This window comes from Lepidochelys olivacea (genome assembly GCF_965140295.1).
Source record: "Lepidochelys olivacea isolate rLepOli2 genome assembly, chromosome: 12".
NCBI classification, from domain to species: Eukaryota; Metazoa; Chordata; order Testudines; family Cheloniidae; genus Lepidochelys; species Lepidochelys olivacea.
This window is the reverse complement of record NC_140422.1, coordinates 709,528-723,982: the sequence shown is the minus strand read 5'-3', so window position 1 is coordinate 723,982 and position 14,455 is coordinate 709,528. Positions and strand designations below refer to the sequence as shown.

The window sequence follows — 14,455 nt, the reverse complement described above, 5'->3', positions numbered from 1 at the left end:
TACTCAATGCTTTTTTTGCCTCTGTCTTCACTAACAAGGTCAGCTCCCAGACTGCTGCGCTGGGCATCACAAAATGAGGAAGAGATGGCCAGCCCTCTGTGGAGATAGAGGTCGTTAGGGACTATTTAGAAAAGCTGGACGTGCACAAGTCCATGGGGCCGGACGAGTTGCATCCGAGAGAGCTGAAGGAATTGGCGGCTGTGATTGCAGAGCCATTGGCCATTATCTTTGAAAACTCGTGGCGAACGGGGGAAGTCCCGGATGACTGGAAAAAGGCTAATGTAGTGCCAATCTTTAAAAAAGGGAAGAAGGAGGATCCTGGGAACTACAGGCCAGTCAGCCTCACCTCAGTCCCTGGAAAAATCATGGAGCAGGTCCTCAAAGAATCAATCCTGAAGCACTTGCATGAGAGGAAAGTGATCAGGAACAGCCAGCATGGATTCACCAAGGGAAGGTCATGCCTGACTAATCTAATCGCCTTTTATGATGAGATTACTGGTTCTGTGGATGAAGGGAAAGCAGTGGATGTATTGTTTCTTGACTTTAGCAAAGCTTTTGACACGGTCTCCCACAGTATTCTTGTCAGCAAGTTAAGGAAGTATGGGCTGGATGAATGCACTATAAGGTAGGTAGAAAGCTGGCTAGATTGTCGGGCTCAACGGGTAGTGATCAATGGCTCCGTGTCTAGTTGGCAGCCGGTATCAAGTGGAGTGCCCCAGGGGTCGGTCCTGGGGCCGGTTTTGTTCAATATCTTCATAAATGATCTGGAGGATGGTGTGGATTGCACTCTCAGTAAATTTGCAGATGATACTAAACTGGGAGGAGAGGTAGATACGCTGGAGGGGAGGGATAGGACACAGAAGGACCTAGACAAATTGGAGGATTGGGCCAAAAGAAATCTGATGAGGTTCAATAAGGACAAGTGCAGGGTCCTGCACTTAGGACGGAAGAACCCAATGCACCGCTACAGAATAGGGACCGAATGGCTAGGCAGCAGTTCTGCGGAAAAGGACCTAGGGGTGACAGTGGACGAGAAGCTGGATATGAGTCAGCAGTGTGCCCTTGTTGCCAAGAAGGCCAATGGCATTTTGGGATGTATAAGTAGGGGCATAGCGAGCAGATTGAGGGACGTGATCGTTCCCCTCTATTCGACATTGGTGAGGCCTCATCTGGAGTACTGTGTCCAGTTTTGGGCCCCACACTACAAGAAGGATGTGGATAAATTGGAGAGAGTCCAGCAAAGGGCAACAAAAATGATTAGGGGACTGGAACAGATGACTTATGAGGAGAGGCTGAGGGAGCTGGGATTGTTTAGCCTGCAGAAGAGAAGAATGAGGGGGGATTTGATAGCTGCTCTCAACTACCTGAAAGGGGGTTCCAAAGAGGATGGCTCTAGACTGTTCTCAATGGTAGCAGATGACAGAACGAGGAGTAATGGTCTCAAGTTGCAGTGGGGGAGGTTTAGATTGGATATTAGGAAAAACTTTTTCACTATGAGGGTGGTGAAACACTGGAATGCGTTACCTAGGGAGGTGGTAGAATCTCCTTCCTTAGAGGTTTTTAAGGTCAGGCTTGACAAAGCCCTGGCTGGGATGATTTAACTGGGAATTGGTCCTGCTTTGAGCAGGGGGTTGGACTAGATGACCTTCTGGGGTCCCTTCCAACCCTGATATTCTATGATTCTATGATTGGAGAGCCTTGGACCAGTCTGAGAAGAGAGAGCTCCTGCCCTGCTTGTCAAACCCCTGGTGGATGAGTAAGGAGACAAGAGCCAGAGTACCCCTGAAGAAGCTCTGCCCCCAGGCCCAGGTGGACAAAGTCAGGGGCATGGGGAGAGCACCTATGGGATGAGGGAGGGGGAGGGGCAGCTAGCTAGCCACGCCAGGCCACACACACACACACACACACACACACAGAGGCCTCCCAGCCTGCCCACCTGCCGGCACAGGGCCTCACCTCCTGGCTGTACTGGCTGGCGAGCACCCCCCGGACAGGGGGCACGTCGTAGATCTCCTGGGGCCCGGAGGCGAGGAGGTGCCGTGGGATGTCGTACTCGTCCTGCTCGCCTTTGGGTGAGTCATAGATGTAGACCTGCCCCACCCGAGTGGGCACCACCACCTGGAAGGGAGCACAGGGGGTGAGCAGGTCGCTGCCACGCAGCACAGGTGCCCCCAGCCTGGGGGGAGTAGAGTCTCCCCCGGTACGGGTGGGCGGCGGCTCTGGGTAGCAAAGAAGAGAAACTGTGGGGGTTCTGCACCCAGGAGCTCCTGCCTAGGCACTGAACAAGGGGCAGTGCCCACAGTAAGTGCCCCCATCCCAGCTCCAGGCTGACGGGCAACCCCCCCACACGCCTGGTGTCCCCTGTTCACATTGGTGCAGGGGACGGATGTTCTGCAGCCAGCTCTGCCTCCTGAACTGCTCCTCATCCCCATCCTGCTCACCTGGGAGTGGCAATGCCAGAGCCCGCAGCCGCTGCCAGCTGGCCCGGCACAGCCAGCCAGAGGGAGCCGGTCACAGCTGTGGGATGCCTCCGGAGGAACAAAACAAGCCAGCTGCCGAGCTCCCTGGATGTGCTGACAGCGGGTGGGAGCTGGGGCCGGGGGGGCAGCTACAATGCGGGCAGGGCTCCTCCAATGCAGTTGGGCACATGGCAAGGAGCAGCTGGCACCACTGGCCTCACACGAATGGCCAGGGCCCCAGTTGGCAGCCCGGGGCTGGTGGGAGAGCCCCTCCCCAAGAGCTCACATGCTAGGCTGGCGAAGGGAGGAGTGCCGCCCTGTTTTGGGGGGACTGAGGCTCAGAGAGACCACGGGGCACGTTCTGGGTGTTACAGAGAGACCGCGATGAAGCCAGGAACCCAGGTGGCCCAAGAGCCACAGCCGCAAGTCCAGCCTCCCTGGAGGCGATGGGAGATGGGTGGGACTCACTATCAGCCCAAGGCAGAGCCAGCCCGGCTTCTCCCACTATTTACCCCAGCCCTGTGAGCCAGTGGGCGGCAGAGAAGGGCGTGAGGGCAAAGCGCTCTGTGCCCGTCTCTGTCGCTCTCCATGGCTGGGCAAGGACAGGGTCATGTAGCCCTCTGGAGTCTGCCTGTGGCATGGCGAGGAATGCACTGGCTGCGGGGCTGGATGAAGGCGAGAGTGAGGCAGGGGGCCCAGGTGCACCCAGCCGTGCCACATGGCTTGGGCCAGCTGGCACCGTGGCGGGGTCCGCACCCAGCCCACATTTACATGCCAGTGGGGTCCGATCATTGAGCTGCTGATCAGAGCCAGCTGGAGCTGGGGTGGGGTGGGACTGCAACACTCCCCATGGAGTGGGGCAACAGATGGCAGATGGGAGCCAGCTCCGCAGGGAGCTTCCCTGGGCGGGTGGGAGGCGGAGAAGGGGGCTGCACAGGGGAGGAGGAGACAGGACTGTTTGTGGGAGGCGGTACGTGTGGGGGAGGGGAGAGAGGGCTGTGCGGTTGGGAGCATGCTGTTGCCATGCCCAGGCCCAGCCCAGCGTGTGAGGAGAGGGCTGCAGGAGAAGGAACGACAGTCTGGTGGTTAGGCTGAAAACAGGTACTTAGCAGACCCAGGTTCCAACCCCAAATTGACCACAGACATGCCCAGATAATTCTGGAGATGTGCCTCAGTTTCCCCTACTGCTGAGTGGGAGCACGAGCCCTGCCTGGGCTCCCGGGGGCTGTGAGGTGCTCCCATGCCACAGGGAGTGCGGCTCAGTGGGCGTAGCCATGCCCCAGGCAGGAGCAGCCAGCTGTGGGAGAAAAGGCAGTGGCTGAAAGGCGAAGGATCAGCCAGGGCTGCCGTCCTCTGCACACACCACTGCCAGGGTTCTACCAGCCGCACAGGGCCTAAAGCTGGCCTGGGCCCCACTCTGGCCTACAGCCGACCCATGGGAGTTGGGCATATCAGGACCCAAGTGACAAGAACATTCACCTGTGGGTAGACGGGCAGCGGCAGCGCTGGGGAGAGCCCAGGGCTGGGATAGGACAGTGTGTGTGTCTGTGTCGTTTTGTGAAACCACAGTGGTTTGGGGCTGATAAAACCCCAGGCACCCCCCGGTCCCTCCACTGCAATGTGCTCCCTGCACGTCGGTCAGCCCCTGATGCGAGCAGTGGGGGGCTGGGGCTTAGGCCTGCAGGAGGCAGCTCGCTTGGCATAGCTCCCCCCAGATGGTGTTTGCACAGCTGAGCGCATGGGCCCATGCTGGGCAGGCAGCACCCTGGTGTGGCTCCTCCCGCCTGGGGCACTGGGCCTGGAGCTGCCTGCTGTCTGTACACATTGCTGCGTGCTGGCCGTGGCCAGTTTGGACAGAGGGATTGCACCCGTTTCTAGGGCCTGGGCTGTGGGGAGTGAGCCCTGCAGCACCCCGGGGCTGGCTTGCAGGTCAAAGGGTGCCCAGTGCAATCCCGGCTCCGGCAGCCTGCTTTGCTCCTCACCGATCTTAAAGCCAGAACGGGCCATCTGGTCTGACCTCCTGCACATTGCAGGCCACAGAAACTCATCCACTCCTGTAACAGACCCCTAACCTCTGGTTGACTCACTGATGTCCTCAAAACTTCATTTAAAGATGTCAAGTTACAGAGAATCCACCATTTACTCTAGTTCAACCCAGCAAGTGACCCTGCCCCACACTGCAGCCTCTGTCAATCTGACCCAGGGAAAATTCCTTCCCCACCCAAATACAGCCATCAGTTAGACCCTGAGCATGTGGGCGAGACCCAGCAGCCAGACAGCTGGGAAAGAATCCTCGGTAGTGCGTTGGGGATACTCGCTCCTTACCACCGACCCTTCAGTTCCCCAGGTAATCCCCAGCTCCTCCCATGTGACTAACAGCCCCCCAGGGTGCTATCTGATGCCTCACTGGCATCCCATTACAGCTGCAGAGTGATTGCCCTGCTGTAAAACTGGGCTGTATTTTATCCCGATTGCCCTTTGCCTTTATGGCCTTACCAGGGCGGCAGGACTGCCCTGCTCTCAGTGCGCCTGGCTGGAGGGCCAGGCAGAGCCAGGACTCCCCATGAGCCATGCCCAGAGACAGGTTGTCTCCCCCTCCCAGTGCCTGTGCCAAGGGTGCTGCCAGGGCCATCCCTGGCGTGGGCTGTTAGCCTGGCGCTGGAGCCAGCCTCTGCCCCAGAGCTGCCAGGGCTGTCCCCAAACCGGGGAGTTTGCCAAGGACGATCAGCCCACGCTGGCACCTGGCAGAGTAGCTGCTGCCTGGGTGCACCTGCTCTGGGAAGCACGGGCCAGGCTGGCTCCCTGGCCAGCACCAGGGGGGAGTCTGCCCCAGGCTTGCGGGAGGAGGGTTATGCCTGGTGTCCCCCTGCACTTGAGCCTTCGGTCCTGGGGGCACGATCCCTGTAGCAGCAGGCATTCCCAGCCTACCACCCATGCCTATGTGTGCTTCAGGGCATGGGCATGTCTGCGGGCAGCCGTCTGTCTGCGTGTGTCTGGCTGTGCGCATGTGTCTTCATGTCTGCGTGCACGTGTGTCTGCGTGCACGTGTGTGCATGTCTGCGTGTCTGCATGCATGTGTGTCTGCACGTCTGTGTGCACGTGTGTCTGCGTGCACGTCTGCGTGCATGTGTGTGTGTCGGACTGTGTGCATGTGTGTCTGTGTGCACGTGTATGCATGTCTGCGTGTATATGTGTGTGTGTGCATGTCTGTGTCCACGTGTGTCTCTGTGCATGTGTGTCTGTGTGCATGTGTCTGTGTGCACGTGTGTCTGTGTGCACGTGTGTCTGTGTCGGACTGTGCGCACGTCTGCATGTCTGTGCGCACGTGTGTCTGTCTGCAGGTCTGTGCGCACCTGCCTGCTTCTGGGCATGGGCACATCTGCGGGCGGCCGTCTGTCTGCGTGTGGCTTATGGGTGCACCAGTGCAGCTAGTGAAATGGGCGTCTGGCACCATCGCAGCTCTGGGTGTGGGGGATACCACTAGCTGTCTCGCAGAAGAGACAGTTTGTAGCATTGTAAACATACTGAATGGCACAGAGAACTCCAGAGCTGGCTGGCGGGGGTGCCCTCCCCAGGGAGGCATGGACCTAGCAGGCTCCACCCCCCTTCCTCTTGACTCCTGCTTCCCCTGGGGGGACCTAAGGGATCCATTAGTGCCTGGGGCTCAGAGCAACCCCTGGGGCAGGAGGTAGCTGGGGTTCCCCTGAGCAGCGGGGGCTCATGGGGGTACCCGAGTCCCAGGGTGCATGTCTGTGCACATACCCTGCACACTGAGGAGGGGGGCAGGTATCTAGGCAAGTTCCACCCACAGCCCTCAACTATCCCAGCTCTGCCAAAGCCCCTCAATCCCGACCTGCAGCCTGCTGCCATCCTAGCCCAGGACTTCCCACCCCCATCTGCCCCTCGATCCCGACCAGCAGATGTAACATTCGCTCTCAAGTGACAGCGGACACCAGAAATTCAAAGCTTAACAGATCTGGGGAGCAGCAGCCTCTGGCCCCAGACTGTACTGGGGAATTCCCCCCACCCTTCTCCAGCAGCTGCTTCCCCTGCAAGACAAACCCTTGGAGGCAGGGACGGCCTCTTCCTGAGATTGCGGAGGGCACCAGGCCAGCTGCCAGCCTGTGATTTTGCTCCCCAGCCCCTGTAAAGGCTCAGCCAGGCTGCTCTGATTGGCATGGATTAGCCGCCCTGGCACTAAGGGGCTGGTGGGTTTCACTTCTCTGGGGTGTAGTTTACAGCCTTACTGGGCGGTGCTACCACACGTGGGCTGCCCTGTGGGGCAGGGGTGGGGATCGGCTAGCCACTCCAGCTAAGGGCCCCGTCCCCTCGCTGCAGGGGGAGGGACTGGGGCTTTCGGAGCTCAGGGTTCCAGCCCCCTCTCCCACGGGGGACCCCGGAGCAGGGTTTGGCAGCAGCGAATCACACCTGTGCAAGGGGCGTGTCCTGCAGCCTGCCCAGCCCGGGGCTGCACATGGAGGGGCTGAGCACCAGGGCGATGGGGTCAGCCACGAGGCAACACCCACAGAACTGCCCCCCACCCCAGCTGCCAGGCCTGCTGGGAGCAGGGGCTTCGTATCCCAGCTCTGCCAGGGGTTTCGGATCCCGGTTGCTCTGGGGGTGGCATGAGAAGCCACCCAGCCGCTCCGGCTGGCTCATGCCCTAGCACCCCATACACACCCCTCTATCCCCCTCCACCGCTGCCCCCCCAGCCCCCGTCCACACTCCTCTAGCTACCCAGACACATCACACTTTCCCTGCATCCACCCCCGACCTTTCTCTAACCATTCACACCTCTGTACACACCCCTCCAGCCACCCCCACCCATCCCCAGCCCTCTATCCCCCCATCTATCCATTCTGGGCTCCCCAGGAAGCAGAGCACAAGCTGGAGCAGCCCTGAGGCTGCTCTAACATGCCTGGGGGCTGGGCAGTGCAGAGAGGCGTGTCCCCCACAGGGCAGGGATCGGGGGACTGAGAATCTCCAACGGGATGGGATGACAGTGCCCCTCACTCCCACAGCCCCCCACCTTTCCACCCAGTGCCAGTCATGGTACAGCCAGGTGGAGCCACTGGGCACAGCCAGGCCTTACGTCAGCTCCCCGCCACGCCCCCCCCCACTGTGGTGTGAGCTGGGGGAAGAGGCAGCCCCCCCAGCTCCTGCCACAGCTGGCACCCGCCTGCTGAGCCAGCTGCTGGGAGCAGGACAGGAAGGTAACAGGCTCCAGGCTCGGCTGGTCACAGGCCAAGCTTCAATACCACGTACTCGGCCTTGGCAGCTGCGGTGTCAGGCCCAGCCTCAAGGTCAGGCTGCCGGGCAAGGGCAGGTGGGGGATGGCCTAGCTCCTGCCACAGCTAGGGACCAGGATCCAGGCCCTGATCCTGCCCACAGCTGAGCCCTCCCCCGGCACAGCCATGTGGACCCCAGAGCAGTGCAGGATTGGGGTCCCAGGCACGACGGCGCTGACCCCAGCCAACCCCACCGAGACACCCTCTGCCAGGTGCTGGAGAGCCCTGGTGGGGGCACTGGGTACAGGGCACACGGCCTTGGCACGGGGCCCCCGGGCAAGCGAGCCAGCAGGACAGCCAGCAGAACCCAGCCATGGGCATGGCCAGCGTGGCCGTCTCCTCGGGAGAAGGGGGAGGAGGTGGCATCAGCTCAGCCCAGCCAAGAGACCACCCCCCCCAGGTAAGCTGCACCCCAGCTAGCCCCCGGACACAAGGCCGGATTTGCACAATGCCTGACTTCCAGAAGAGCCAGCTGCAATGGGTGAGGGTGGCGTGAACTCAGCACCCAGGGTGCTATGCCAGGGCACCCACCGGGAACAGGCTAATGGGCAGAGTAGAACCACACCACTTTGTCTCACTGAGATCCAGCCTCCTCACATGGACAGTTCCTGTCCCACCAGAGCCCCTCCAGCGCCCAGAACCCTCTGCCTGAGGACACAGAGGTAGGAGGGGGTCCCAGGATGTTCGCCAGCCCTGAGGGGTTTAAACTTGTCTGTCCCCGGCAGAGCCTCTCAGGGATCAGCCCAGACCTTGCCATGGCCGAGCTGGGAGTGGCTGGGACTTGAGACGAGGTTCAGCCCAGCCCAGGGCAGGGGCCTGCAGCAGAGGAAGGTGCTAGACCCTGCCCAAAGCAGCCATGGCACAAGCTGAACCAGGCTCCTGCCCACTCCCAGCAGAGGCTGGCTTCACCCAGAAGTGCAAGCCTTTCCAACACCTCTCAGGCATGGACACAGCCTCCCCGCCACTCCCCGAACCCCCTCATGGCCCCCCACGTGTCCAGAACTTGCTGGGAGGCTGCAGCCCCCACTTGTCGGCTACCCAGCCATCCCGGGGCAGCCTCGGCACAGGGCTCTTGACAATTCAGCAACAGCAGAACTCACTGGGGACGGGAGTAAGAGACGCTTTAAGGGTAGGCAGTGAGGCGCAGTGGCCAGAGCCCCAGCCTATGACTCAGGAGACCCGAGCTCTATTCCCAGCCCTGCCACGAGCTGGCTGGAGGACCTTGGGCAAGTGACGTCCCCCCTCTGTGCCTTAGTTTCCCCATCTTACAGATGACAACATTGACCCTGCACTGGAAAGCGCTTTGAGATCCCCAGCTAGGGATTTGCATTAATGGGGCCCTGCAAAAAGCTTGCTAACTTACAGGCCCTTCCTGCCTGCCCAGCCCTGGGGAGCGCTCGCTTGTACAGAAACGACCAGAGATTTTATGACATCTACATCCGGCACGTAAACCCAGACCAGGAGGCTGGCGTGGCCACTCCCCATCACAGAGCTTGATAAGGCCTCCACTTGACAGGTAGAGAAACTGAGGCAGGGTGGCAGCTGAAGTCATCAGCAGAGCCTCGAACAGAACCTGGGGCTCCCCACCCACAGGGCTGTGTGTTCACTGCACTGGCTCAGACCCAGGGCGCAGTAGGCCAGACCTCAGCTGCCAGCAACCCCAAGATAACCGTTGCTTATCACTGCTGGGATGCTGGCAGAGGGCTTCGTCCTGAGCCAAGATGTGAGCTGTCCTGCACCCCAACATGGCCAGTGTACGGCAGAAAGGCGCCTAGTTCCCTGATCCACGCATGCTCTCCTGCCTTCTTCCCTCCCCCAGGCCACCAGGGTTGCTTGGTGGCAGCTGTGCTTGGCTTGGCCCTGGGGCACCAGCTGGTTTCCCCGGCACTGTGGTCGGACCACAGAGCCTGCTTGCCCCCTTGCCCCGTCCAGGAGGATGTTCCAGGTCTGTAACACCCCAACTTAAATCTGGCCCCTCTTCAGGGCTTCCCACAAAGCTCTCAACAGACAGGGCTCTGCCCTGCCCAGGGCCTGGCGACTTGGAGCCTGTGGGGCTGAATTTCCCAAGAAGTAAAGCACTCACTGAGCTGTGCTCCTCAACCTCTGGCTGGGGCATGGCAGGCCCTGTGCCTGGCCACCAGCACTCTGTCCGCGGGGTTCAGGAGCCGTGACTCTCACCCTGCGACCTTGTGAGCAAAGGGCATGCTGGGTACCTGGCAGCAGCATCTACCAGACCACCGCTGGGAGCAGAGATGCAAGCTGGGGCCCCTGGTTTTACCCTCACTCCCTCTGTAGCATAGTGCCCCTGAATCCTTCCCTGCGGCTGGCACAACCACCAGAGACAGGCAGGAGGGATGGGCCCAGCCCAGCCAGCGCCTCTCGCCCCCTACAGCTACATCCATGGGCTGGGTGCCACAAACATGGGTGGGACTCAAACCCACCTCCAGGACCAGCTGGCACCCAAACACAGACCCTCCTGCTGCCCCAGCAGCTAGGTCTGGGGACACTGTTTCCCGGAGCCTCCCAGTGCCTGCCCTGTCCCCCCAGCCTCGTAGCACGGCCCACAGGAGACCCACTTCTTAGGCTGGCAGCTGGGGAGAGTGCTGCATGCCCAGGTGGTGATCTCTCTCCCCAGAGCTGCCATGCTGCCCACCCCCCTGCCAAGGAGACCCTGGAGCCAGCCCCCTGGCTGCACCCCCAGGGGGTGCTGGGCAGGATGACAGCCTGGAAAACAGCCCAAGGAAAAGCCGTGTCTGGGCTCTGGTGCCCAGGTGTGCCAGCCCCTGCCAGCAGCATCTGAGCCCTGCCCAGCTGCTGGGCCCCCTGTGGCAAACGACCCTGCTAGATAACGCTGGGCAAAGAGGTGCCCCCTGGCGGGTGCTGGCATCACTATGGGCAGGGGGCCGGGCACATGTCCCTGCCCAGCTCGTTAGTGGGTCTAACGAAGTCAGGCAGCGTCAGAGCATGGCCCCGCATCCATCGTGGCCCGGAGCTGGCCACATCACGCAGCGCTCCTTGTCCCCAGCTCTAACCGCCACACGGCGCTGCCAGGCCCCTGCACCACGTGGTGTCCATCCAGGGACAATGCCCCATGGGGTGGAGATGGCCCCCCGAGACCCCCAGTGTCAGGGAGCAGGCACACTGCCCCTACAACTGGCACAGGAGGCATGCAGGGGTGTGTCCAGAGCACGCTGCGGCTATTCTCTGCCCTCGGGGACCATGGAATAAGCCCAAGGGCGGGCAGCCCACAGGCTGCTGCAACGTGCATGGAGACCAGGAGGTGTCACGGGGTTAATGCCCGCTCTGGCCCCCTCCCCGGACTCCAGGCACAGAGGAACAGAGACTCGCAGCATCCCATGCTGGGAGCCCAGACGCCCTGGTGAGGGCAACAGCGCGCAAACCCAGCCTGAAAGGGGCGGGGGCCTGGCTGTGGGGATATTACCCTGAGTGCCCCACAGCACCCCCAGAAGGGAAGGATTGCCCCCAAACTCTCCGGAAAGCAAAGGCCGGGGGAGCTCCCACCGATCCTGGGGGTATCCGGAATAGAAACATCCCCTGCCCGTCGTGCCCACCTCCAGCTCCTGCCTCCGCACTGGAAGAGCTGCCTGGATCCCCCCATGGGGCCCCTGGGCAATCTGCAGAGCAGAGCTGGGCCCTGAACCGTGTGGGGATGCGTCCTACCTTTCCCTGGGGCTTCGGCCCTTCCCAGCTCCTCACGTCCAAGGACGGCGGCACCTGGTAGATGTCCTGGCCCAGCCCCGCAGCCGGGGGCACCTGGTAGATCTCCTGTGGGGGGCTGGCGGAGACGTCCGGGGCGTGGCTCTGCGACGGGGGCACCTGGTAGATGTCCTGGCAGGCGTGGGGCAGTGGCTGCTTTGGATACGCCAGTGGCTGCTTGGCTGGAGGTGAGGGGAAGGGCGCCCCTGGCGCAGAGCCCGGGTAGAGGCCCGGCTGCCCCTTGCTCAAGGCTGGGATCAGGTAGATGCTGTCCCCTGGCGGCCGGGCGGCGGGGTGCAGCACGTGCTGGTGGGAAGGTGCTTGCCCTTGGCTAGACCCCGCCTGCTGCTTCTTGTCATACATGCCCACCAGGATCTTCAGGCGGTTGCCGGGCACAATGCCCTGGCGCCCGTGCAGTGAGCAGAGCCACCAGCCATCCAGGCCCTGCGTGTTGCGCTCCAGCACTGTCATGATGTCGCCCTTCCGGAAGGAAAGCTCATCTGGGGACTCGGACACGTTGTCGTACAGCGCCTTGGCCAGCACATTCTGGGGGGGAGAGACGAGGGAGGGTGAGCTGGCCGCACAGGGACCCTGCCCTCCTGCCCCTCGGCAGCCCATGCCACTCGCACCGCCCAACGCCGTTGCTGGGGAATCTGGGTGCGGGGCACTGAGAGACCTTGGCCTCCTCTCCCCCAGCGCCGTACGGGCTGGGCCGGACCCTCCCAAAGCAGCGAGACTGGGAATGAGGGATCCCCAGCCACAGGTCCCCGCCCCGGCACCTGCAAAGCGGCCACAGTTGCCCACTGCTGCCAGGCTCCCCGGACAGCTGGAAGGTCCGCGGGGTGACCCCCGCCCTGAACGATATCCACGGAGCCCATGCAGCCGGCAAAAGGCCTTTGTGGCAGCCCTTAGCAAGAGGACCCTGTGTGGTGACACTGAGTGGCCCGAGAGAACTGCAGGGTCAGCCCACAGCCAGCAGCCCCGGTCCAGCCATGCCCCAGCAGGACACAGACGTGCCAGTGTCCGGCTGCAGGGCTGCCCCCATGAACAAGCGACCCTGGTCAGAAACCCACTAACTGGGCTCCACCAGCATCTCCCAGCACCTGCCTGCGTCCCTCCATCCTGCCCTGCGCTCTGCTGAACCCCCCCCCCCCCAGGCACAATGCAGCGGGTGCCCAAGATCTGCTGGGAGACAAGCAAGGCCTCTGTTGCGCCTACCCCTTAATGGGGTACTGCCAGCTTACAAACCACTGTAGATGGACACCCAGGGCCTACTGAAGGGAACCGGAGCTGGGCTCCCAGATCCTGTGTCCTCCCCCATCCCAGTCCCACCAATTTAGACCCCCCTCCCACAAGGGAATCTGACATTAAGGGTCAGATCGGAGCCTTGCTAACCACCATGGAGCTGAGCACATTCACACCACTGCAGAATCTAGCCTATTGGCTACACAGGAGCTGCAGTGATTTGCACCTGGTGGGAATCTCACCCTGGAGTGCAAACCCTTTGGGGCACAGCCCATCCCCTGTGGGGGCTGACCCATGGTGGGTGATGCCCACACCCACAGAACAAACCCGAATCATTAGCCTGGCTGCTGTTGGGTTTTTCATCCTCAGCCAACGCACAGACACTGCCTAGACACCAGAGGTGGAGTCCCTGCGCCAGGGAGCCTAGAATAAGGACCCAAAACAGGCAGAATGGAGGAACATTTTGCTAACGGGGAAACTGAGGCATGAGAGGCTAGGGCCAGCTTTTGCAGCCAGCCAGACATGGCAGGAGCTTCTGGCAATCTGGGTTGTGCATAGGGGTGGGGGATTGGAGCCGAGTAGGTTTCGAACCCCAGCACAACATGACTTGTCCAGGGTCCCGCATAGAGTCCATGGCAGAGCTGGGCCTGGAAGCCAGGGCCCCACTGCAGTGCTTTATCCCCACTCCCATCCTTCCCCAAGGGCCATGCTAGCTCAGGGGATGTCCTTGTATCGAAGGGTACCTGGGGAAAGGGTCCAAAGAGGGAAAACAATTGTGGTAGCACACAGAGTGTGGCCAGCTCACATGGTTTTACAGCGAGGCTCCTGGTCTTTGGTGATTTCCTTAAAGCCCCAGCTCCTGGAGTCAGGTGAGAATGTGACAACTGCAGCTTGCACTGGAGAGAACAGGCTTCGTGAGAGGCACAGAGGCACCTGGCGGTGGGGATGGGGATGCCCAGCTGCTCCGGGGCAGGGCTCCTGCAGGGCTGGCAGTGCCCCAGATCAGGCCCTGGCACAGAGAGCAGCCTGCTCCTGGTGAGCCATTTCCTGCTCCCTCCCCCGTCCGGGGGCGCTGATAGCCAATACTCGCCAGCGTTCCTCAGGCCCATGACACATTGGTCATGCTTCCAAATATGACCCAGCCTGGTCCAGGGGCTGAGTGATGGAAAGAACCCTCAGCACACAGCCCCGCACAGTCACTCTGCTCCAGGCCGTTCGCAGGCAGAGACGCCGACTGGGGATTAGTCACCCCCACGCCACACTGCAGGCAAGCGCGCTGCTTCCTGGCCAGCCCCAGCTTGCTGCTGCTCCTGGCCCGGGGCTGGGATCCAGGCGGGAAGAGGAACACAAGGCACTGAGCCCATACGCAGGTTCCTCCACACAGCCTCCCAAGGGGCACAGCTATATCCGTCACACGGCCCCTCCACTGTCCCAAGATGCAAGGGACTCCCCCCCCAAGACCCAGCTGCCTTCAGACCTCATTGGGTAAAGCCAGAAAGACCTGACTGGCTCAAATGGGGGCACGTCCCATCTGCCCATCTCACCAAGGGCCGGACCTCCATCTGTGTGATTCTGCAAAACAAACTGTTCCAAGTGGGCCTGGGGGGCACTGGCAGATCTGGGGGGCAGGAGCAGGGAGGAATCCAGGGCTGGGATAGCTGGGGCTGTGGGGCAGTATTGAGGGCCTACTGGCAGAGCTGTGTGAGGGGAGCCCAGGGCTGGGACTGCACGCAGCTGTGGGTCAGA

General features: G+C 61.5%; 1 protein-coding gene across 1 annotated transcript in view; it reads right to left on the bottom strand.

Moving 5' to 3' along the window:
• Positions 1–14,455, bottom strand: part of BCAR1 (BCAR1 scaffold protein, Cas family member) — a 39,736-nt gene that overhangs the window by 6,902 nt on the left and 18,379 nt on the right. The window contains exons 2-3 of the mRNA XM_084644531.1: positions 11,429–12,010; positions 1,957–2,118 (exon numbers count right to left, since the gene is read on the bottom strand). Of these exons, the coding sequence (XP_084500657.1) occupies positions 1,957–2,118; positions 11,429–12,010 (744 nt within the window). The remainder of the gene's footprint in view (positions 1–1,956; positions 2,119–11,428; positions 12,011–14,455) is intronic.